Source organism: Prunus avium, chromosome 6 (genome assembly GCF_965620075.1).
Source record: "Prunus avium chromosome 6, drPruAviu1.hap1.1, whole genome shotgun sequence".
Lineage (NCBI taxonomy): Eukaryota > Viridiplantae > Streptophyta > Magnoliopsida > Rosales > Rosaceae > Prunus > Prunus avium.
The window spans coordinates 27,940,828-27,962,825 of NC_142289.1; the positions used below are offsets into that span (position 1 = coordinate 27,940,828).

Consider the following 21,998-nt stretch of genomic DNA (forward strand, 5'->3'; position numbering starts at 1 on the left):
GGCGGACGTGGAAGTGGTGACTCCGTTTCCATTGGGGAGTCCAATGGTGAATCGGTTGATGGCGAATCGTGGAGCGGCGTCTCATTCAACACAACCGGCGGACCGGTGAGAATAATTTTGAATCTCGAACAATTCTTCACAACTTCCCAACATTGGAAATGCACAAAACTTTTTTTGCCTTGCCCCATGGCACCGAACCACATTTGTGCTTGTATGATCTATTAAAAATAAATAATTGGAAGTGCAAGAAAAAAAAATTATTATGGAAGAATTCATATAAACTATTTGGAAATGCAAAAATAAAATTGATTATGCAAGAAAATATAGACAAATTGGAAATGCAAAAAGAGAAAAAAAAAATTATGCAAGAAAAAGAAATAGAATATGCAAAAAAAAAAAGTTACTTGAAATTGATTAAAATGGCAAATATAAATATTTTACCTCATCGGATAGATTTTGACCGCTTCGAATGTTCTCCCTTGCTTTTGTCAAGGCATTTCTCCATTTCCCTAACTCTTTATTCAGAATTTTCCATCTACTAGACAAGGTCATTTCGGTCCGAATGGAACTCGATCTTTGACAAAATTCTCCATGAATTTTGCTCCACGTATGATGGAACTTCATCTCATTACCCGTGATAGGGTCATGACTAACATTCACCCAAGATTGACACAACGCAATATCTTCCTGAGTTGCCCACTAGCCTCCGGCTTCGACAGAAGATGCCATTTGTTTTTTTTATACAAATGGAAAGTAGTAGAAAAATGTGAGTTGAGAGTAAAAAATATTGGAAGGAGAAGAGTTTGTATGGAGAATTGGTGTGGAAAGTGAAAAATGTGAGTGGAGAGGAAAAAATATTGGAATGATAAGAGTTTGTATTGAGAATTGGTGTGGGAAGTGAATAATATGAGTGGAGAGTAAAAAATATTGCATGGAGAAGAAATTGTATGAAGATTTGGTGTGAAAAGTAAATAAAATGGTTAGGTATTTATAGGGAAAAAATACAGAATTTTTTGGTATTTTTTTAAAAAAAATTCAGAATTTTTTCGATATTTTTTGCAATTTTTTTGGGCAAAAAAACGAGGACCGTCGGATTTCTGGAAAAAAAAGATCGGAGCGTCCCGGTTGCGACACGTGTCACATAACCGTTGGAGTTTGACAGGGCTGACGTCAGCGCGCGGAAGTCAAATTTTTTTACCGTTGGCGCGTGTAATTCACGCGCCAACAGTAAAAAAAAATTGATTTTCCTTGCGCTGACGTCAGCGTGACGCCAGCGCTGACGTCACAAAACTCGGGCTGAAGCCCAGGCTAAACTTGCCCTTGGGCTTGCCAGGGCTGGTGGGACCCACGCCAAACCGGGCCAAGGGCTGCTGCGCTGGAGTGACTTGGGCTGTCTCGGGGGGCCTTTTGCCTGGCTTTGTTGTGCGCGCTGGGGATGCTCTTAGGAAGAAAAACTTGATTAATTTGTTCAAAAATATACTAATATGCTATTGCTAGCTGTGATATGGGGTGGTTGGATGAGGTTTGGGGGCTTATAAAGGGCAATAATTGTAGAGTGTGGACTGAGTCGTATCAAAAGAGAATGCAGTTGGGTTCGAAGATACTGTTGCTGCAGGGCCTATCTGATGTCAATTGCAAATGAAGATTACAATGTCTTTCTTATTGTAGTTGCATGAAGTTCTACAGTTGTTAATTTGTTTGTTACTTCTCGTGAATAAGATACCAAGAAGGTTTTAACTTTTTCTCATCTTCATCGGCACTAGACATTAAAATAAGTAGAATAGGAGTATATGATTAGACCTCCAACTTTGTTGGATCTTCGTCCATTCGGTTGAGCATATGGTCTGGTTTCACACCTCTCTCTGCTGTGTACATTTTTTTCAAGAAAGTAGGCCCGATACATCTTCGAGCGCATGTCCTAGTTCTTGACAACAATATGAAAGGTTAAGTTATGCCTGTTCCAGCTTAACATCAAATTGGTTTTATGCCAAAACTAAGGAGACAATCTCTGTCTTGATACACAAGGCTAGGTAAAGCTATAAGTTGGCTAGGTAAAGCTATAAGTTGTCCACAAAATGTAACAGAAGGGCTTGTCAACGGTGTCATATTTTCTTATTGACTTATTGTAATTTTCCAAAAAAAAAAATAGAAGAAAGGATAAGTGAGAATTGCCGAGCAAGTGAAAGCAGAGAACCAAAACATGAAGACAGAACAGATCAAAATAAAATACAACAAAACAACCAAACGGAAATGTCTCCTCAATTAAAAGTTAATAAACCAGGTTTATTAACTGCCCGGCATGATCTCCTAATCTCCCCTTGTGAGCCAGTAAGGACTTCAACTGCTCCCAACTTAACCATGGCCTGCCCGAATTTAGTGGCGAAGCTGTTAGTACCGTTATTCGCCAAGGCGGTCACTGTGGCCTGAGTTATGGAGTCCAAAGCTAGCTCTTGGTCAATTTGAAGAATTCCTCTACGGGCTACTATCTCCTTGTAGAACGAGTTATCGACAATAAACGAACTTTGAGGGTTCTGGTCCAAATTAGTAGCATTGGTGCCTGCTGAGTTTTGAGGGCAGATACGTCTCAGCCTTTCTAGTAACGCTACATTCATGTCGGGATCAGGTTTTCCGGTGTTCTGGAAATTGTAAAGACGATCTTGGAAGAGAAAACAATGTGCCACCCCAACAGTGTGACCACCTACATCATCAAGCAGTAGGGCAGAAATTTAAGAACAAGAATATTAAGAGAGAAAAAAAACAGATGAATTATATTTTTTAGTACCAACTTACCAAGAAGATGAACCATATCAGTCATATTGAGTCCTTTTCTTGCAAATGCTGCAACTGAATCAGGCACTGATATTGAGGGAGCTGGGAGGTCAACATTTGCTGCAAGGGATATCAAGCCATCCCTTCTCCCTGTTTGAACATTGTATTGCCCTCCTCCGCTCTGAAAGTACATAATCAAATTTCAACACCATGAACTAATCAGTACAAGCTTAATTAAAATAATGAAGCTGATGTAGTTATGTTAGATTCCATATAAAATCATCAAACTCAAAATTGACACAGAGAAAAAGATAGGGTTTGCTTACCAAATAAACAACTTCTCTGGTAGCAATGGCAATGATATCAGCGCAAGAGACAACTCCCCGGCATACACTTTCCACGGCAGTCTTTGCGGCGTCAATGACATCAAAACCCCGTACACTTAGATTTGGAGAAGCAGTTTTCTCGCTGGCGCTTCCATCTAATAGAATGGATGCATCGCATCCCTTTTTGAGAAATATGAAAGCATTAGCTCATGCAGTAGGAAATAAAAGAAAAATATCATCCTGTTATTTGGACCACATTACTGATCACCTTATTTTCCAACACTAGAGAAGTGAATCCCCCTCATATGAGTCCATACGGATATCATACATATTACATACGTGATAAGTAAATGTGGTTCAAATAAAATAGAGTATAAACCTTAGTTTTACTATTAAAAAAAGGAAAGACTTACATTGACAAAGCAATCGTGAAACTGCATGCGGATGAGGGCAGCAGCGATTGTCCGGTCCCTGAAAAATTTTGTCCTGACTACGCCGGCTACAATACCTTCAACATCGACAAACCGGCCGCATTTTCCCTGGTAGAATCCTACCTCCAGTGCACCGGAGCACTGGCCCGTGAAGGTCAAAAGTACGAGCCCAATTGCTACTACTACCACTGCAGCTGTGCTAGACATATTCATCTTGATCTTAACTTAATTTCAAAGACACTAATTGATGAACAATATATGCATGGAACAACAAAGCACATCTTTTCCATTTATAGGAAAGAAGGAAGCTCTCGATGGGAAACATGGTTTGGTACTATTACAAGTGGTATGGTTTGCACATCTTCTTCTCCACTGACAACTGTTTCTAAGTTGCCTCTCTAAACGTGCTGTCATGTAACAACATGTATACATTGAACAATACGTATAGTGGACTCTGTAAATTACATCTAAAAGAACAGCCGAAGAATTTTCTAATATTAGATTATGAGAATTAGAAAATGGGCGAGGTCAAGGGGTAGCGTTTTTCTAATCATTAAAATCTTGGATCAGCTGATCCTTCCTTGATTTATTTAATTATTACAATGTGGACTTTCATGACGTGGGGGATTTTCTATTGTGTTTATGTATCTGTGAACTCTTTTTTCTTTGCATAAGCTGAATCATCTAAAATGTCTGTGCTGATTTATTGTTTTCTTCATGATTTGCATCCTTATCTTAGTTTGGAGAGATTAATTTAGGGTAACAGAGGAGAAATTGTGTATAAGGTTTAAGATAATATGCATGCAATATTACTTGTAAATTACACATATTAAGTAAATCATGTCAAAATTACACTTAACAACGTTGTTGAATTAAAAGGTTAAAAATAAGCTAATGTCAGTTTTCAAAACCTTCACACACCCAATGAATAAAACCCTCTCTCCCAAACCCTAGTCCCCTCTCTCCCAACAAACCCTCCTAGAGCCATTTTCATTTTGAGGGGGAGGAAGCCGTTGTTCTTCCTCTCCTCTCCACTATTCTCTTCCTCCCTCTCTTCTCCCCTTATTCAGAAACAAAAGGTTTTCCCTATTTGTCTTTGTTTTGTTAAGATTATCCTTCAACCATCACAAGCGACTGCGTCTCGATGTCGAATCTCCATCATCATCCTTTTTGCGGTTTTTTTATGTTCGAAATAAGTCACAGAGACTCTTTGGGTTTTCTGTGTAGTTTTCACATCTCCTTTTGTGAAAGCTTTTCATATCTCTTTTGTGAGAAATTTATTTGTATTGTTAATTATGGCTTGGTTTTTTCAAGTTTTATCTTTTTTTTATTATTCTGAGTTTGCAATCTTTGTTGAGATGTCTATGTCAGAGTTTCTTCAACCATGTGTGATTGTTGGTGGAAACACACCAAATTGTCTTAATTTTGATGTTTTTTTTTTTTCCAAGTCTTAATTTTGATGTTAGACCGCTCTATTATTGTAATGGCCTTTTATAGTTAGTTTGTATTGGACCTTTATGACTAGTGACTTTTTGACTGAATTATGAATACAATTCTAAAATTTCTATAAAATAAAATGAAGAAAAGTACACCCAGTAATTATTTCCCATGACATTATTGTGTAACATAAAATTTTTGAGTGGCCGCAAATACAACGGTTACAACCCAATGAAAAACGAAACATTACTCATTGTCCTATATGCGATCTCCTACTGCCATCTGTCCACTTTGTCTTGGCCTTTCAACAACATCCCACATCCCAAAATTAGACTCGAAACGACAGTCGCTTCAACTCAAACCCTCAATCTCAGCTGTCTCGGTCCGAGCTCCGAATAGAGAGGTAAATTTGCCGAAAGATCATGGGCAAAAAGGTCAAATGGAGCTGGACCTCAGCAATTATCGGAGCGGCGTCGGCTTTAGCGACGACAGCGCTGTTGTCGTCGAAGCCCAAGGACCCAACCTTCCACCTCATCTCCATCAATCTCACCTCCTTCAAGCTCAACCTCCCAGTTCTCGACACCGACCTCATCCTCACCGTCCACGTCACCAACCCCAACATCACAGCCGTCCACTACTCCTCCACCTCCATGTCCATCTTCTACAACGGCTCGCTTCTCGGCTCGGCCGAAGTTGAAGCCGGCTCTCAGCCGCCCAAGTCATGCCAGCTGCTCCGCCTGCCTGCGCGGCTCGACGGGCTCCAGCTGGCCCACCACGCCGCTACCTTTGTTGCTGACGTGGCGAAGCGGGAGATGGTGCTCGACGCGGCTGTGGATATTGCTGGGGCGGCGAGGATTTTGTGGTGGGATCACAAGTTTAAGGTTCACGTGGATAGTCGCGTGACCGTTGATCCAGTTTTTCTTGACGTCATTGATCAGGAAAATAAGTTGGAGATGGAGATTTTTCTTGCTTGAGTTGAGTTCCCATGTTTTCAGAAATTAGAAGTGTTTTTAATTTTCTTTCTAAAGGCTTCTTGCTGGCTTTGTTGTGTGATGTAGTTGGTTGCCAAACTTGAGTAACAGAATGGTGGTATTATTGAAAATAACATAAACAATCGTTATTATCAAGGGTTTAAAATAAAAAATTTGTTTCCTGAATTTTGACCCATGTCCCAATTTGGAATCCAAACAAATATTTGTGTCACTTTAGTATTTCATTTAAATGTTAGCGTGTAATAAGTCCGGATTCGAAAGCAATATAAGTCCGAGAGCTTACTAAGGTCTTGAATTCAAAAGTTGAAAAAGAACATAGGCCGAGAGAAGGTTGATTGCTCATCCGCGCTAATTTGGTAATTTGGTTAAGTCACAACTGTTACACAATTAATCCAATGCACGAAGGCCTTGTTTGTTATTAGTTTGGTCTAAATTGGATAAGACTTGTCGTGAGTTTAGTGTATACTTAGATTAAGATTAGATTTTTTTTAATTAAAAAAAAAAATTAAGTCATATAATATTTTAATTATCAACTATTTTTACTATAATTTCACGGCCAAAAACTAATATTGAAGTATGAGAGTGAGAAAAAAAAAACATAAACATAAGAAATAAAAATAAATTAACAAAAACTAAAATTCCATTGAGCACGTTCACCCACCTCCAACCCTCCACACCTTTTACCCCTACTTATTCGGTGGCTGAATCACAAAGGCCCACCCCCAACCACCAGGGGCGGAACTAGCCCAAGGTCTGCCCTGGGCTGTAGCCTAGGGAAGGTTTTGAGGAAAAAAATATAATTAAACATATATAGCTTAATATTTTAAACTAAAAATAAATAAAAAATGTCTTTATCCTTTCACTTTCATTTATTTTTATATTACTCTATTTACTTAAGTTTATAATGTAAATAAGGAATTACCCCCCATTTGGATTCAAATAAAAATACTAGAAAATCAAATTCCCACCAAATCAAAATATGAAAAATCGGTTTTAGTGCAAAATACGATTTATGCTAAAAATGACGGCTCATTAAGTTAATATATACTTCATACTAAAATCCCATAAAATCAAGTTTTCTTATTTGATGTGTAAGGAATAAAAGCCGCCAAAAATTATCTTGAGAAAATGATTTTTCTGAAAAACCATTTTTCATACTTGGTCAATATTTTTGCATAAAATAATTTTTCATGTATGATATGAATGCATGAAAGGACCTAAGGTCAATCTAGGTAAAAAGCATTAGATGTTCAATCCACAAAGAGTTTTTAGCCTTTCAAAATTGCACCTCCACTAAAAAATTCATAAATTTTTTATATATAAATACCTAGCCATGTTCTTTACTTCTCACACCAAAAATCTGTACAATTCCTCTCCTCATATCTTATGTAAATAGTGCTTGCCTTTACTTGCAATGACAATGGATGGGAAAGCAAAATAAAAAAGGGTAGGACAATCACTATTCACGTGAATAGGGTCTGCCCTTACTTGCCATTGCCCTTTGCCATGTCAAAATGGGTGGAAGTGCTCTAACAACCTGTGCCAAAAGAAGGCCCAACGGTGTGGTCCAATAAGGTGGAGGGACAAAATTGACCCCAATATTTGGTCATCTCTCTTGGACATTACGTCTTTCAGTTAACTCTGAAAAATGATTAGGGGTGTACAAGATCCAATCCAATTCAAACCAATCCAAATTCAATCAATTTCGATGATTTGGCGGATTTGCTTATGAGAATCCAATTTAATCCAATCTAGTTAGTTTTATGGTTATTTTGCTCTTATAGGTATTTGTACTTGAAAATGTTATGAATACTTTAAGTCATTTAATATAGTTGTATAAGCAAAATAATTTTCTCTAGTATTTCATTTATATTTTACATTTATATCTATTAAAATGTTTAATATTTCATTATTGTTTTTTTTTCCATTATCAAAACCAATCATCCAATTCAATTCAATATCAATTGAATTGGGTCGGATTGAATTCAATTTAAACATTTAATATAATTGGATCGAATTGAAAAAATCACAATCCAATCTATATTGGATCAAATGCGAATTGAATTGACTAAATTGTATTGGTTTAAAACCGATGTATACCCCTAGAAATGACTACCACATAGAAATAAAAGATAAAAAATCTAACATAAGTTAGAATCAGGACTTATTACTACTACACGTCATCTTCTACTGCCACCTGTTCACTTTGTGTTGCTGCTCTTCCAAAGCTGAACTCCAAAACGACATTAAAACCACACACTCAACTCAAATCCTCTGATCTCAAATTCAACTCCTCCGCCCCATTTTCTCAGTAAATTCGTCCAAACACCATGGCCATGGGCATGAAGCTCGACTGGAGCTGGAGCTCAGCTCTGATCGGCGCGGCGTCGGCTTTAGCAACAAAGGCTCTAATCTCCTCCAAGCCCAAGGACCCAACCTTCGAAGTCGTCACAATCAAGCTCACCTCCTTCAAGCTCAACTTCCCGCTCCTCGACGCCGAGCTCATCCTCACCATCCAAGTCACCAACCCCAACGTGGTGCCCATCCAGTATTCCTCCACCACCATGTCCATCTTCTACAAGGGCGCACTTCTGGGCTCGGCAGATGTCGAAGCCGGCTCCCAGCCCGCAAAGTCGTCCCAGCTGATTCAGCTCCCGGCTCGGCTGGACGGGCTCCAGCTCGCCCACCACGCCGGTAGCTTTATCGCGGACGCGGCGAGGCGTGAGATGGTGCTTGACGCTGCCGTGGATATCGCTGGTACCGCCAAGGTTTTGTGGTGGGATCATAAGTTCAAGGTCCACGTGGATAGTCACATCACCGTTGATCCGGTTTTTCTCGATGTCATTGATCAGGAAAATAAGTCTAAGATGGACATTTCTCTTACTGGAGCTTAGAAGTTTTTTTATTTTTTATTTTTTATTTGTATGGTTTCATGGTAAGCTTAAATTATTACATCAGTGCTTCCAAAATGCAAAATGTAATGAAATTGAAGAAAGTGCTTGGTTAGTAAGTCCCTTCATTTTCTTTGTAAAATTTTAATATTAATCGGAATTTCGTTTTTGGTTAACAAAGAATCTACTTTTGCAAAAGCACGAAATCCCATGGAATAGCAAAAAGACATCCAAGTCATTACTAAAACAAACAAAGGCAGAATCATCCTATCATTGAACAAATCATCAACACAAATTAATCAGCGTAGTACGACTGTTTATACCTGATGTTTTTTTTCCCTCTGACCACACAAAGGACAAATATCGTGGCAAAGGTTCATTGAACCAAACTTTGGGCCTAGAGACGAAAGTATCCAAGCCCAAAGCGAAAAACTGAGAGTTCAGACCTAGCAAGCCCATGACTGTGGAACAACGGGATTGGTCGAGATCTCAAAAAATAAACCCCAAACTACGGCCCAAAGTAAAAGACAGTTGAATAAAGTCAAGGCCCAAAGACCATGGTTTGAAATTTCCATCCAAGCCCGAGGCAACGACTCAATTCTTAGGCCCAATTCTACGATTCACCATAGTATATATCACAACTCTAAAGTAGAGGTGTCAAACGGGACGGGCCGGCCCAGCCCGTTTAAATGAGGCACGGCACAACACGAGCACGAATATTAATGGGCCGTGCTCGGCACAGTACGAAATCTTGGGTTGGGCCGGGATCAAAAAATAGGTCTAATAGATCTGGCCGGCCCATGGCCCAACATGAACCGGCCCGACCCATGGCCTGACATGGGGCGGGCTTGGCCCGAGCCCACTTCAAGCACTGCAAGAGCCCAAGCACGTCCCAAGCCCGGCCCATTTAGCTTTTTTTTTTCTTCTCAAAAAGTCAAAATGCAATAATTTGACATCTAATGTCATTGTTTATATGTTTTTTAAAAAAAAAATCATAAACATATATTTGATGTCTTTCATTTTAGGGAAATTACTTGGGTCCTTAATTAATTAAACATATCAACTACAAATTAATTAAACAACATTGGACTTGATATCTAATCAATACATATGACATATACGCTTCTCTTATAATCAAAGCATGCTATTTCTTCACATATAAAATAATAAGTTGTTTAAAGATGAAAAGTTGAAGTGGACTTTGTGGAGTTGGACACTTTTTGCCCTCCGCCCCTTCATATTTTTTGGATGTTTGATTGATTAATGTTTTCAAATAGTTCATCATTTCTTGCCTCTAATTATATTTTTAATGTTTATAATTTGAATTATCTAGTGGAAAAAAAAATTCAAATTAAATGGGTTGGTTCTTGGGCCCGAGTATGGCAAGAGCACGGGCACGGCACGAGCCCCGCCCGGCTCGTTTCAATGTGGACATGGGCTTTGAGCGGGTCCTGGATCAATAATTTTATTAAATGGGTCGGCACGGCACAGCACGACCCGATAAATTAAATGGGTCGGCCCGGCACGGCCCGTTTGACACCTCTACTCTAAAGCTTGTTCAAAGTTATTGAGCACCATTATTGTAATCATCCATTTAGTATATCAACAAGCAGCTTTGTTCTTCAGAGTTCGTTTGAGCAACACTTGATCCATTCTCTTTCATTTAAGTCTTTGTTCCATTCCAATTCAAAGAGGACTTGAGAGATCACTTAACAGCCGAGCATCACAACACCGAGCACAATAGTTCCAAGCACTCAACACGATGTGATACAAGTAGCCTTGTTACCAAGGCTAAGAACCCAACGACCAAGAAAACGTTCCTAACTCGGCTCAAATCGCTTGATTAGTGGTCAAGACCATAGTATGAAATATCGATAATATCAACGAAATATCGAGGATATTTCGATTTTTTCAAATCACGGATATTTCGGAACATATCTATGTACATATCGTATAAATATCGACAATATCGATGATAATATTGGAAAATATTGATGTCGATAATTTTGCTCACACTTCAGCAATATTTTGTCAAAATATCAGTGTAATATCGCTAAAATATCGAAAATATCAAAAATATCGATGAAAAGGAGAAAAAATAATAAAAAAAGGAAAAAAAAAAAAGGGAAAAAAGGGAGAAAAAAAACACAAAGAGGATTTGAACCCCTACCATTTACTCCTCCAACACCTTAACTACCATATCACTTATGTTTTTATGATAATATGCTAAAATATTTATATTTATATGGGTGGCATGTTAACAATTACATGCAAAACTATTTTGGAGATTTATCATTTGATGACTACTCTTCACAATACACTTGCTCTACACATAGAGATGATGAAGATAATGAAAAATTTGAACCTCATAGGAACTCTATGTGGTACTAAGTCACTCATGTATCATACCATGCAATGTATAAAGTGTAAAATATTGTAGTAAATCATTATATATAAATGATTATGGTGTGTTTAATCTTTTTTCATTAATTACTACATATTTTCTACACTCACAGTATTTGTCAGCTTAATCAACTTAAATAAGTTAAATCCATCATGCAATGCATTTCCTTCTAATTTTTTGTGATAAACTAATAGATAATTGACTAAATAAACATTCTCCAAAGTTTTAATAAAAATTTTCAAGTTTTTCTTACAATTTCCGTGGTTTTTATTCAATTTTTATCGATATCAATAATATCCCAATATTTCCATAGAAATTTCCGTATTTTTGGACTACCGATATTTCCGATATCATCGATATTTTAGACCTTGGTCAAGACCAAAGCGGTCATCATCATCTTTGTTTTCACAACCATCAAAGACTGTGAGAGCTGGCATGCTGCACAAACACCCGCACCAAGAAGAACGACTTTGTTCCCAAACGCTCGGCTCGTTGATTATTTTATTTGAGATAATCCACCCAAGTGCCCGAAAAGATTTAGAGGTCAACAACGGCGTAGCAAATGAGGCCTAAATAATAGAGTAGGCCTAGTTCAAGAATTTGGTATATGATACAGATTGACCTTCAAAGAGAGGCCCAAATTCAAGAGTTTGGTATGCAATACGACCGTCGGACGGTAACCCACCTAACGTAGATGGAAGGAGAGGAACGGTGGATGTTATTGTCGTTTGTTTTTTTTATACATTTCTATTTCTTGTAATCTTATTTTTGTGCATCTCACTTCCTAAGTTTTCTGTCACGTTTGAAATGGAATATTGAAGAACCAGTTGGCGTTGAAAATATACAAGTTCTGTTTCATTGCAGCTGAGTTTTTCGTGGTCAATGATACTGGGGTGGGACCTACGGATCCAAAAGATAAGAAAAGGGTTGTTCCAAAATATCTATACAAAGAATAATCTTGTCCATTAAGTGAGTATAATAATCATTTTTCACTCACCACGTCACACGAAAGGAAAGAAGCACGCCAAAACATTCTGGTCAATGGTGACACATGTAATTCTTCAATTAAACAACCCCAAGTAAGATTATCTCACCTAAATTTAGATCATCTGCCTGACATTATATGAATTTTTTTTTTTTTTTTTTATAATTGTATTTTTTGAGAGAATCTCGAGAGTACGAGGGAAATTTTATTCATCATCAAAATGAACTCGAGGGACTTAATGTCTTACCCTTATTACAAGCATTAAAGACAAGACAATCTTTAATAATATCTGGTGGCTCCTCAAACCACTTTACTCGAGAATCACAAGACAATGCACCATCTTGTTGGCTTTATGCTTAATAAACACAAAATTAAACCCATTATGGTTTGTAACTAGGGTTTTAAGATCCTGACTGTTTTTATTTTAATTACGATTACTTGAGGAAAAGGAGGAGGAAGTCTAAGTTGGAATCTATTTCAACATTGTAAAAGAAAAATACTACGAAACTATAATTAGGAAATTGATAATAACATTTCATTATCAATAAGGCTACTTTTACGGCATTTTATACTACAAGTTCATACCACTTTATATGCAATTGAAGTGACTAACTATCATTATTGTTTAATTGAATTATTTCATTTCATCATCATTTCAGTTTTATTAGGCAAGTTATGATTTTCTCTTTAAATGACCATGTTTAGACTTTAAGAAAAAGATAATCTTTGATAGGATACCATTATTTTTCTTGCATCTATGCATCCATACTTGAAGCTCCCTATATAAACTCATCTTGGCCATAGCCATAGTTTGTGACATAATTTCTAAAATTATATAAAGAAAACCTTTTCTTCTTTTTTGAGTACAAGCGATAGTCTAAATTACAAATGATGTCATGGGAGTTTGAATGTCACATCCCGGATCGGCTCCGCCGTAGCACGATATTGTCCGCTTCGGGCCCCCCCTCTCTGGTCCTCACGGTTTTGTTTCTGGGAGCTCACGACCAACTTCCCAGTGGGTCACCCATCCTGGGATTGCTCTGGCCCCCAACTCGCTTAACTTCGTAGTTCCTATGACTCCGAAGCCAGTGAGCTCCCAAAAGGCCTCGTGCTAGATGGATGCGGGTGTGCACATATAAGGTACATCAACCCCTCTCCGTTGGTCGATGTGGGATCTTACAATCCACCCCCCTTAGGGGCCCGACGTCCTCGTCGGCACACTCGCACCACACGGCAGAGTGGCTCTGATACCAAATTGTCACATCCCGGATCGGCTCCGCCGTAGCACGATATTGTCCGCTTCGGGCCCCCCCTCTCTGGTCCTCACGGTTTTGTTTCTGGGAGCTCACGACCAACTTCCCAGTGGGTCACCCATCCTGGGATTGCTCTGGCCCCCAACTCGCTTAACTTCGTAGTTCCTATGACTCCGAAGCCAGTGAGCTCCCAAAAGGCCTCGTGCTAGATGGATGCGGGTGTGCACATATAAGACACATCAACCCCTCTCCGTTGGTCGATGTGGGATCTTACATTGAACCTGAGACCTCTAGTCTGCAAATCAAGACCCTTTTTCACTAGGCTAAACTCCGTTGACGAAAACCTTTTCTTCATACAAGGTACTACGCAGTACCATTTTTGTGATGTTGATTTGCTAGGAAAAATATATTATTACAACCATTTGAATGAAGTAATGGAAATGGGACGAGTCAAATGGCTCTTGATGATTTAAATGGAGTTTTTCTTTCTAAATATGTATGCCGTCCATGTTTCCAATACATATATATTCCTTCCTTGGTCATTCGTTATGACTAATATATACTAACATGCATAAGAAGATGTCAAACTTCTTAAACCACCCCCGTTGACTAATCTTCTGTAGATTTGGCGAATGACCCATGGAGATGGTAGAGGTAGAAACAAAAAATTTAGTGAGGTTTTGGTGTTCAACTTACCAAACTAGAAGAAAGAGACGGGACCTTGTGAGAACTTGAAGAGCCAAAATTTGATACCTTGCAACATACTCTACTAATAACTTCTTTGGTTTATTCATTTAATTTTTATTTATTGTTATTTTATTTATATTCTACAAAACTTCTTATGTTCTCTAGCACGCTTGTGCTAATGGCCATTTTATTATTATTGTTATTTAGACATTTGTATTTTTTTATTATAAAATATTTGAGTATAAAAGAATATAACAGAAATATTATTTTACTCAAATGATGTGGAGTTGATGAGAGTAACTGCTTCCAGTAGTTGAGGTTCTTTTATTCGTATATTTTAATTTAATATTGTCCTATAAAGATAGGAGATTATATTATATTTTTTTCTTTTTAAATTTTAAATTTTAATAAGAAATATTATTATTTTACTCTTTTATTTTTATTTAATAATTTATTCTCAATCTTTATTATTACTCTTTTTAACCCATCAATATTCTAAACTACTCTAAAGTATGGGGAGGTGAGTCGAACACAGTTGCAAGGTGGCAAATACACCGACTTGGTCAATTGGCATAACCCACATATGCAATCTTTATAATTTATTATAGTAAATTTGGGTTTTTCCCTTTAAATTCATTTTTCCTTACCTACAGCCTATCCTTTTATTTTTCTATAAATTAAACCCAATTTTTATAAGTAAAACCCAATGACTAGGATCCACCTAAGCAAGTTACCTAATCAAGCTTAACATATTAAATGTTATATTTTTTCAATTCCTAAATTACCATAATTGCATTTTAACGTTTTTTTTTTCCAACAAATTGTTTGCTATTCAATGTCATAATGGTGTTTCAATTTTGCATAAGTTTTGTGGGTCAGTTTTATTTATTTATTTTATATATAATTAAAACTTGGTGTGTAATTAGTGTCGTATGTTTTTGAAATTGAAATTTTAAATTTTTTACTTTTTAAGAGTTCTCCCCGTATATGAGTAACACCTTGTGGGTACACTACAAATTTTACTTCAACGATTCGAACTGGTTTACTTTTCAACTCTTCGTTCATAGATTATCCTTACAAAATAATTAGACAAATTAAAAATCATTTAGTTATCTAGTTGTGACTAAAAAAATAAATGAACACGATACTTCAAGAAAATACTAAAATGACAATCATATCTAATTGAGTGATTAAATGAGTTTGGATTCGCGGGATGTTTTGTATAGGTGATTTTGGAACCAATAAGTGCCCGTTTGGCATTGCTTATTTGGGGTGATAAAGAGTGCCTTCTCAATCGATGAACGGAATGAGCCAAAAATGAGCTCTTAAAATTTACTGAATTCATTTGTGGTGATGATTGGAGGAGATTTAGTTGATGTAGTTCAACAAAGTACGCAAATGAAAGCCTTTGAGGCGATAAGACTAGTTTTTCTATAAACAAGAATTGCTCCTTGTCAACACGTCCACCTCACCTCTCAAGGAGGAATTACGTGAGCCGTCCATCTCAAAACCCAAATTCCTGCAGTGCAGCCAGCCATTCCCACTACACCACTAGATAGAAGCAAAACGGTGTGGTGAGAGTTAATTAAAACCTACCTGTAGAAATTAGTACTCTAAAGTTAAATTAATTTTCATTAATTACATTAATTAATGCTCGGCCCAACCGTATTCATTCGGTTTATGACTTCGCACCGAAATACAACTCTCTTCCTCTCTGTCTCTGTTGCTTGCTTTTCTTGTTCAACGCCACCAAAACCAGTCACAAAAAACCCAAATAAAAAAAAAGGACATATTTATTTCAGTTAATGATTCTCACGTCCCACATTGCTCATTGCTCAAAGACCCTTTCTTCCCTTTCAATCCAAACTCTCTCTCTCTCTCTGTGTAAAAGCTTCAACAACACCAAAGGCTTTTTCTAGCATTTGTTTTTGATTTTCTTGTTTTCTTAAAGCAAAGAAGTAATCTTGAAAACGCTTTCTTTGCTTTTTTTAATCAATCAAGAAAAAGGTTGCTTTCATAGCCAGCCATGACTGAGGTCCTCCATTCCCCTTCCCATTTCTGCTCTTCCCCAAGAGCCGGCTCCTCTTCTTCTTCTTCTTCTCCTCCTCCTTCTAATTCTTCTTCTGTTTCGTTATCGTGCGCACCCCCATCTTCTTTATCCTACGCGCCCCACCCTAGCGAAGAAGAAGATTGCGAGTCTGCGGTGACTGACTGTGAGGTGAAGGACCGTGACAAGCAGAGAAGGGAACAGCTTTCTCTCTTGGCATTGCTTGTAACCTTTTTCAGGAAATCTTTGATTACTTGCAAGAGTGATAGGAGGGAGCTTTGCGCTATGGAGATCGGCTGGCCAACCAATGTGCGCCACGTGGCGCATGTCACCTTTGATAGGTTCAATGGGTTCTTGGGTTTGCCTGTGGAGTTTGAACCTGAAGTCCCCAGGAGGGCTCCTAGTGCAAGGTAACTTTTTTTTTTTTTTTTTTGGGTCAGGGTGAATGTTCCGCTGTGATTTTGTGTGAAATGTGAATGTGGGTTTTGTATTGTTATGTTATGTTTGGTGTTTATTGGGTTTACCCAATTTATGTAATTGAGAAAGTTTTCGTTTTGATTGATGGGTTTTGGTTGCATTGAGTTGTGGAATTGCTGTGAATTTTCTGTCTACAATAACTGGTGTAATTATTTTCCCTGAATAGGTTTTTACATTGCATTTCTTGAGTTCAATTAGTGCATGTGTTTCTGCGATTCAATATTTCTGGTTGTGAGGTTACAGATGATTTCAAGTTTTTTTTTGTCCTGATATATGTTCTATCAACTTCCTTGGTTTGGCCTAGTTATGACATGATTAAAAGTGTTATTTCTTTTTGTCTACCTTCCCAATGGGATGGAGTAGTGCCTTTAATCTAGCAAGGGCAAGGATCAGTTTATGAGCCACGTCTTTGACAATTGCAAATTTCATCATATTCCTCATCATCACAGATGAATGAAATTAATTTGCACTTTTACAAACTTGTTTACAACATTAGATCAGATCCACTATTTGTTCCTCAAAAACACAAAGCCTGGTAGTTTTTGTGATAACAGTTTTTGTTTCGTGACAAAAAAAAAATCGTGTGTCATTTAATTGCTATAATTTCTGCCTCTCTTGATTTTGATTATCTTAATATGTAGTACAACTGTTTTTGGAGTATCCACGGAGTCCATGCAGTTGTCATACGACTCTAGAGGGAATAGTGTGCCAACAATTCTCTTGCTTATGCAAGGACGGTTATATGCTGAAGGAGGCCTTCAGGTATACTGCATTTCCCTTCTCTCTGTGCATTCTATGTTCACGTGATGAATAATGATTTCCAATGCTGACATAAATTTTTGCTACACAATCCTAATACTTAAGAATTAACTTAAGTCCGTAATTCTGATTCATTGTATTGTCTGTGTGATATGGGGTGGTTCTGCTTCCACATTTTTGGTTATAAAGATGTTGACTTTATTGTCCCTGACATTTTCTCAAATTGTAAAACTATAAATGTAGGCAGAAGGGATTTTCAGAATTAACGCAGAAAACAGTCAAGAGGAGCATGTAAGGGACCAATTAAATAGGGGAGATGTACCAGAAGGCATCGATATACACTGTTTGGCAGGTTTGATCAAGGTAGGTCATTATAATTTATGATTGATACTTTTTGTCTTGCATTATATTTGGCATATGCTTGTTCACATGAAATATGTGAAGGTAACCTGAGTGATGAATGATGATAGTGATACAGGGGACTCTGCCTCTCTACTTCCTCACAATTTTCTTGCTTGACTTGATTGTCGGAGGTTGTTGGCTGACACCACACTGCCCCCATCTCTGATTTTACTTTTCCCTTGATTTCATGGCCTGTTTGTTTTTTTAATTCTTTTTTCCGGATATAATTTCATGGCATGTTCAAGGCACAAGTGTTGCATGAAAAGCATGAGACTTTTCATCTGATTTTTGGCATCAACATGTATAAGGGTAAATGTGCACCCATTGGTTTGTGTCAGAGATAATTTTGAAATTTGCATATTTGACATTGCTTTGAATTTAGTTTCCAAAGTAATGGCCTGGTGATGATGGCACTGAGAATGATTATTAACTATTTTCAGACTTTTATCCTTGTTTACGAGGGAGTTAATAAGTGATTTAATTTGACTAGGTAATTAATTATGGGATTTCATTTAATGGGATTTTCAGACTGGCTCTATAAATTCCAAGTCAGGGACTTTGTGTGAGAGTGTGTCAAGGAGAATGTAAAGAGGGGGATTTGGTGAAGTCAGAATTAGGTTCATGACCTAGGAAAGGAGGAGAATTTGGTGTGGGCTGTGCAGCAAATCTGACTAAGAGGAATGTGACTTTGTTAGGGAAGTGATTGTGGATCTTTCCTTAGGAGAGAAATCCGTTTGGCATACTGTCATTTCAAAGTAGATATGGTCCTGGCACTAACAGGTGAGATTCCAATAAGGTGTTGAGAATCTCTTGTAGGAGCCCTTAGAGAAACATTTCACAGGGAATTGATTCGTTTTCTGAAATCCTTTGTCTCATTGTGGAGAATGGGTTTAGGGAAGATAAATGGGCTGGGGAATTTCCTTTGTATTTCTGTGCCTCAATTGACTGTTTTCTGTTCACAATGTGTCAATTGCTAACTTTATAGTAAGTTCTATCCAAGAAGAAAAAACCACATAGGCCCATGCCAAAAGAACATAATGAACTCAACTACGGCATGACACAAGCACAAATGTGCCACAATCGAGGATGGAACAACACGGGGTACAAGTGAGCATGATCTTTCTTTTATTGAGGCACCCTTGAGCCTCCTTTGTTGTGCTTGTATCAACTCCAGGTGTAATTGATGCATTGTCAACATCCTTTGTACCTTTTGATCAACAAAAAATGGGAGTGCTTGAAAATGTTCTTCAAGTTTAGGTAGTTGCAGTATCACATGTCCATTTTAACTCGCAAGAGTCAAGTTCCTGTAGTAGGAGTCCAGGGAAGAATGGTGAAGATCCTACAAAGAATTATTACTACAGTCTTCTATCCTATTTAGGGGTTTGATTACAGAGTAAATTAAGGATTTTACTAGTGATTTAATTTTTTTACAATTTTGACTAAGGAATTTGATTTTGACGGAGGTTTACAAATAGGTTATGATTCAACTTGAATTACAGGATAATGAAATCATATTGGCTTGGCTCCCTCTTGTTCGTCTCTTCCTTTCTTCTGTTTTCCTCATCTTTGTGCTCTCTATATCTTCTCTCCCACTTCCCTTTCTACTAAGGTCCAGAGTTTCGTTTGCAAATCCAAAACTTGTTGGATTTGCAAATACTCCTTTCCTTTCATTTGCTCATACATTTTTTAATCATTACATTTCATCATGTCATTTATTTTACAAGTCGAACTTTGTTATTCAGTAACCTTTTCTCATGGTGCACGTATCTGAGGATTTTCTTGTGAAGCCTATTCTGGATTTTGGTGAAAATGCTAGGACTTATGGGTTTCCTTGACTTGAGTGTTCATCTTTATTCCTTTTCGTGTGGTTGTGAGTATCATGTGTATGCATCCATGATCCATGTGAGCACCCATTAGAATAGAATGCTTTCTTGTTGTTTACCTCATCTTGCATCGTCTTGATTCTTGATACATATTCAACTGATGTGTAATTTGGTTATTTAGGCTTGGTTTAGGGAACTCCCAGCTGGGGTTCTGGATTCTCTATCCCCTGAGCAGGTAATGCGATGCCAGACAGAAGAGGACTGTTCGCAGCTTGTGAGGCTTCTACCTCCCACTGAAGTTTCTCTACTGGATTGGGCCATCAACCTTATGGCTGATGTTGTCGAACAGGAACATCTGAACAAGATGAATGCACGCAACATAGCCATGGTTTTTGCACCAAACATGACGCAGGTTTGTTTTTATAGTTTTTCTGTTCTCGCTTTTTTCTCCTTTCCCCTGAAGAGTGCATCTTCCATACCGATATCAGTGGCAAGCATAGTTACTATTTCTTCTGAAAGATCACATGTTAATTTTCTGATAACCCAATCGCTGATTTGAATACATGCTTTCACTGCATGTATGAGTATTTTTTTTGTTTCTTTAGTTTAGTGTATATATAGCTTTTTAATTTCCAGCGAAGGTCTCATTCTCCTTTTGTTCAAGGGTTGAAGCGGCATGTCATATGCTGTATACTAGATTCTGTACTATATTACATACAAAGGGATACAGGCTACAGCATCAGTGGGGCACCTCCCACCCCCCCTCTGGTTTGGGATCCTTGAAGTTTCCAACCATAGAAAAATCATTAAATGATTTCTGACTATGTTTGCTATCATTGCCATATTTTGACTCTGTTTTTGGGTTCAGATGGCAGATCCTTTGACTGCATTGATGTACGCAGTCCAAGTGATGAACTTCCTCAAAATGCTTATTTTGAAGACACTGCGAGAAAGGAAGGATTCTGTGGTAGAGCCTCCTGTGTGCTATGAAGAACCTTCAGATGAGCATGGACACCAGAGCCCTTCACAGGCCTGCAGGGAAGATACTGGCAAAGATAATGAAGAGAAAGAGCAATCGTTGATTACTGAAGAACCTATACTGGGAAGTTCATCTAACTCTAACCATGTCAATAATCTAACTAATAGAGAGGCTAGCAGTTCAATAAGCTTGGTTGATGGCGATGGGTGTTGTGATACTGCTGCGCAAGTTGACAGCATAACAGCGGAAATTCAAGGCGAATCTGCAAAGAACAAACCTGGTGAATCGAGTATCTCGAATTTCAAAATGGGGCCTAAAAGCACAAGTGATCACCAGCCTGTGGTATGGGGAACAGGGCCTGTTGAGAAGAATAAGGGTATCAGCAATCTGAGTCGCATAGATTCAAGGATGGAGCGGATTGAAGCCTGGCGGTGAAGAAAGCTAAAGCTCTATCCAGTTTGATCTTTAACTGAATATATGGCATTGTGTGAATATAAGTTTGATTGATTTGCAAGATTGTGGGAAGAGTTTGTGAATTGTTGATGTATGTTTTCTGTCTGGCTGTGTGGTCTGCTTAACCTGTTCTTATTTCATGGATGACACTCTGATAGTATCTATCACTAACACTGTTATTGGAGTTCCATTGTGTTTCTGATGTATGCATGATTAAACTTTCATTTTACTTTTGTTGATGTTACTTGTGGATCCGCAGTTACTTTCCTTACACGCCAAGATTCCTATATTTAATGTAATTGATTTACTTCAATTCCTAATTCTATTTACCCGCAGTTACTCTCATTTTGTCACTGGAAACTGAATTCTGAAATCCCTAGTCTCATTTCAAAAACTATGCCGGAAGATAAGGGCGCTAACATCAGAGTTATGACAGCATAAGTAGTCCGTGCACCTGTGGACGATTGTGGGCCATTACTGTATTGTATGACTCCTTAACATTATCCGTCATTCATTCACAGTCGACGAAAAACAAATGGTATTTAATTTGCTTTGTCTGGAATGTGTAAATGAGAAGGGTGACCACAAATGTATATAGCCAGTGAACAATACACATCACGTGGAAAGAAAATCATACCAGGACGACATAAAATCTACCCCATTATGGAACTCTCGAGAACTCTAGTTGCTACTTTCTTGAGAAGTATAGTCTGCATCAAATAAACATCAACGGCTTGGAGATGGTTGTCTATAGTTAGATGAGCCATCATTATTGCGTGATGGGAGCCAAACATTGTCATAAAAAAGTTGTGGCCACCATAAGGAACCATTGGCATATTCCTCATCTTCATGCCCCTTGAAAATCACCAGCTCTTGGCTGTGG

The 21,998-nt window shown here is 37.9% G+C and overlaps 4 protein-coding genes across 4 annotated transcripts; 3 read left to right on the forward strand and 1 right to left on the reverse strand.

Moving 5' to 3' along the window:
- Nucleotides 1-1,527: 1,527 nt before the first annotated feature.
- Nucleotides 1,528-3,739, reverse strand: RHS18 (root hair specific 18). Its single transcript, XM_021973163.2, has 4 exons — nucleotides 3,509-3,739; nucleotides 3,096-3,275; nucleotides 2,791-2,950; nucleotides 1,528-2,698 (listed from the first exon to the last, which is right to left on the reverse strand). The coding sequence occupies exons 1-4, from the start codon at nucleotides 3,737-3,739 to the stop codon at nucleotides 2,259-2,261; spliced, it is 1,011 nt and encodes a 336-aa protein (XP_021828855.1). The 3' UTR covers nucleotides 1,528-2,258.
- A 1,456-nt stretch (nucleotides 3,740-5,195) lies between these two features.
- Nucleotides 5,196-6,120, forward strand: LOC110769234 (uncharacterized). The gene has a single exon (XM_021973170.2). It carries the CDS (start codon nucleotides 5,386-5,388, stop codon nucleotides 5,935-5,937), a length of 552 nt encoding a protein of 183 aa, XP_021828862.1. The 5' UTR covers nucleotides 5,196-5,385; the 3' UTR covers nucleotides 5,938-6,120.
- A 2,042-nt stretch (nucleotides 6,121-8,162) lies between these two features.
- LOC110769231 (uncharacterized) lies at nucleotides 8,163-9,029 on the forward strand. The gene has a single exon (XM_021973166.2). The coding sequence runs from the start codon at nucleotides 8,286-8,288 to the stop codon at nucleotides 8,847-8,849; it is 564 nt and encodes a 187-aa protein (XP_021828858.1). The 5' UTR covers nucleotides 8,163-8,285; the 3' UTR covers nucleotides 8,850-9,029.
- A 6,840-nt stretch (nucleotides 9,030-15,869) lies between these two features.
- Nucleotides 15,870-21,344, forward strand: LOC110769235 (Rho GTPase activating protein with PAK-box/P21-Rho-binding domain-containing protein). The gene is made up of 5 exons (XM_088254486.1): nucleotides 15,870-16,632; nucleotides 17,341-17,461; nucleotides 17,702-17,821; nucleotides 19,865-20,095; nucleotides 20,552-21,344. Exons 1-5 carry the CDS (start codon nucleotides 16,202-16,204, stop codon nucleotides 21,095-21,097), a joined length of 1,449 nt encoding a protein of 482 aa, XP_088110612.1. The 5' UTR covers nucleotides 15,870-16,201; the 3' UTR covers nucleotides 21,098-21,344.
- The last annotated feature ends 654 nt before the right edge of the window (nucleotides 21,345-21,998 follow it).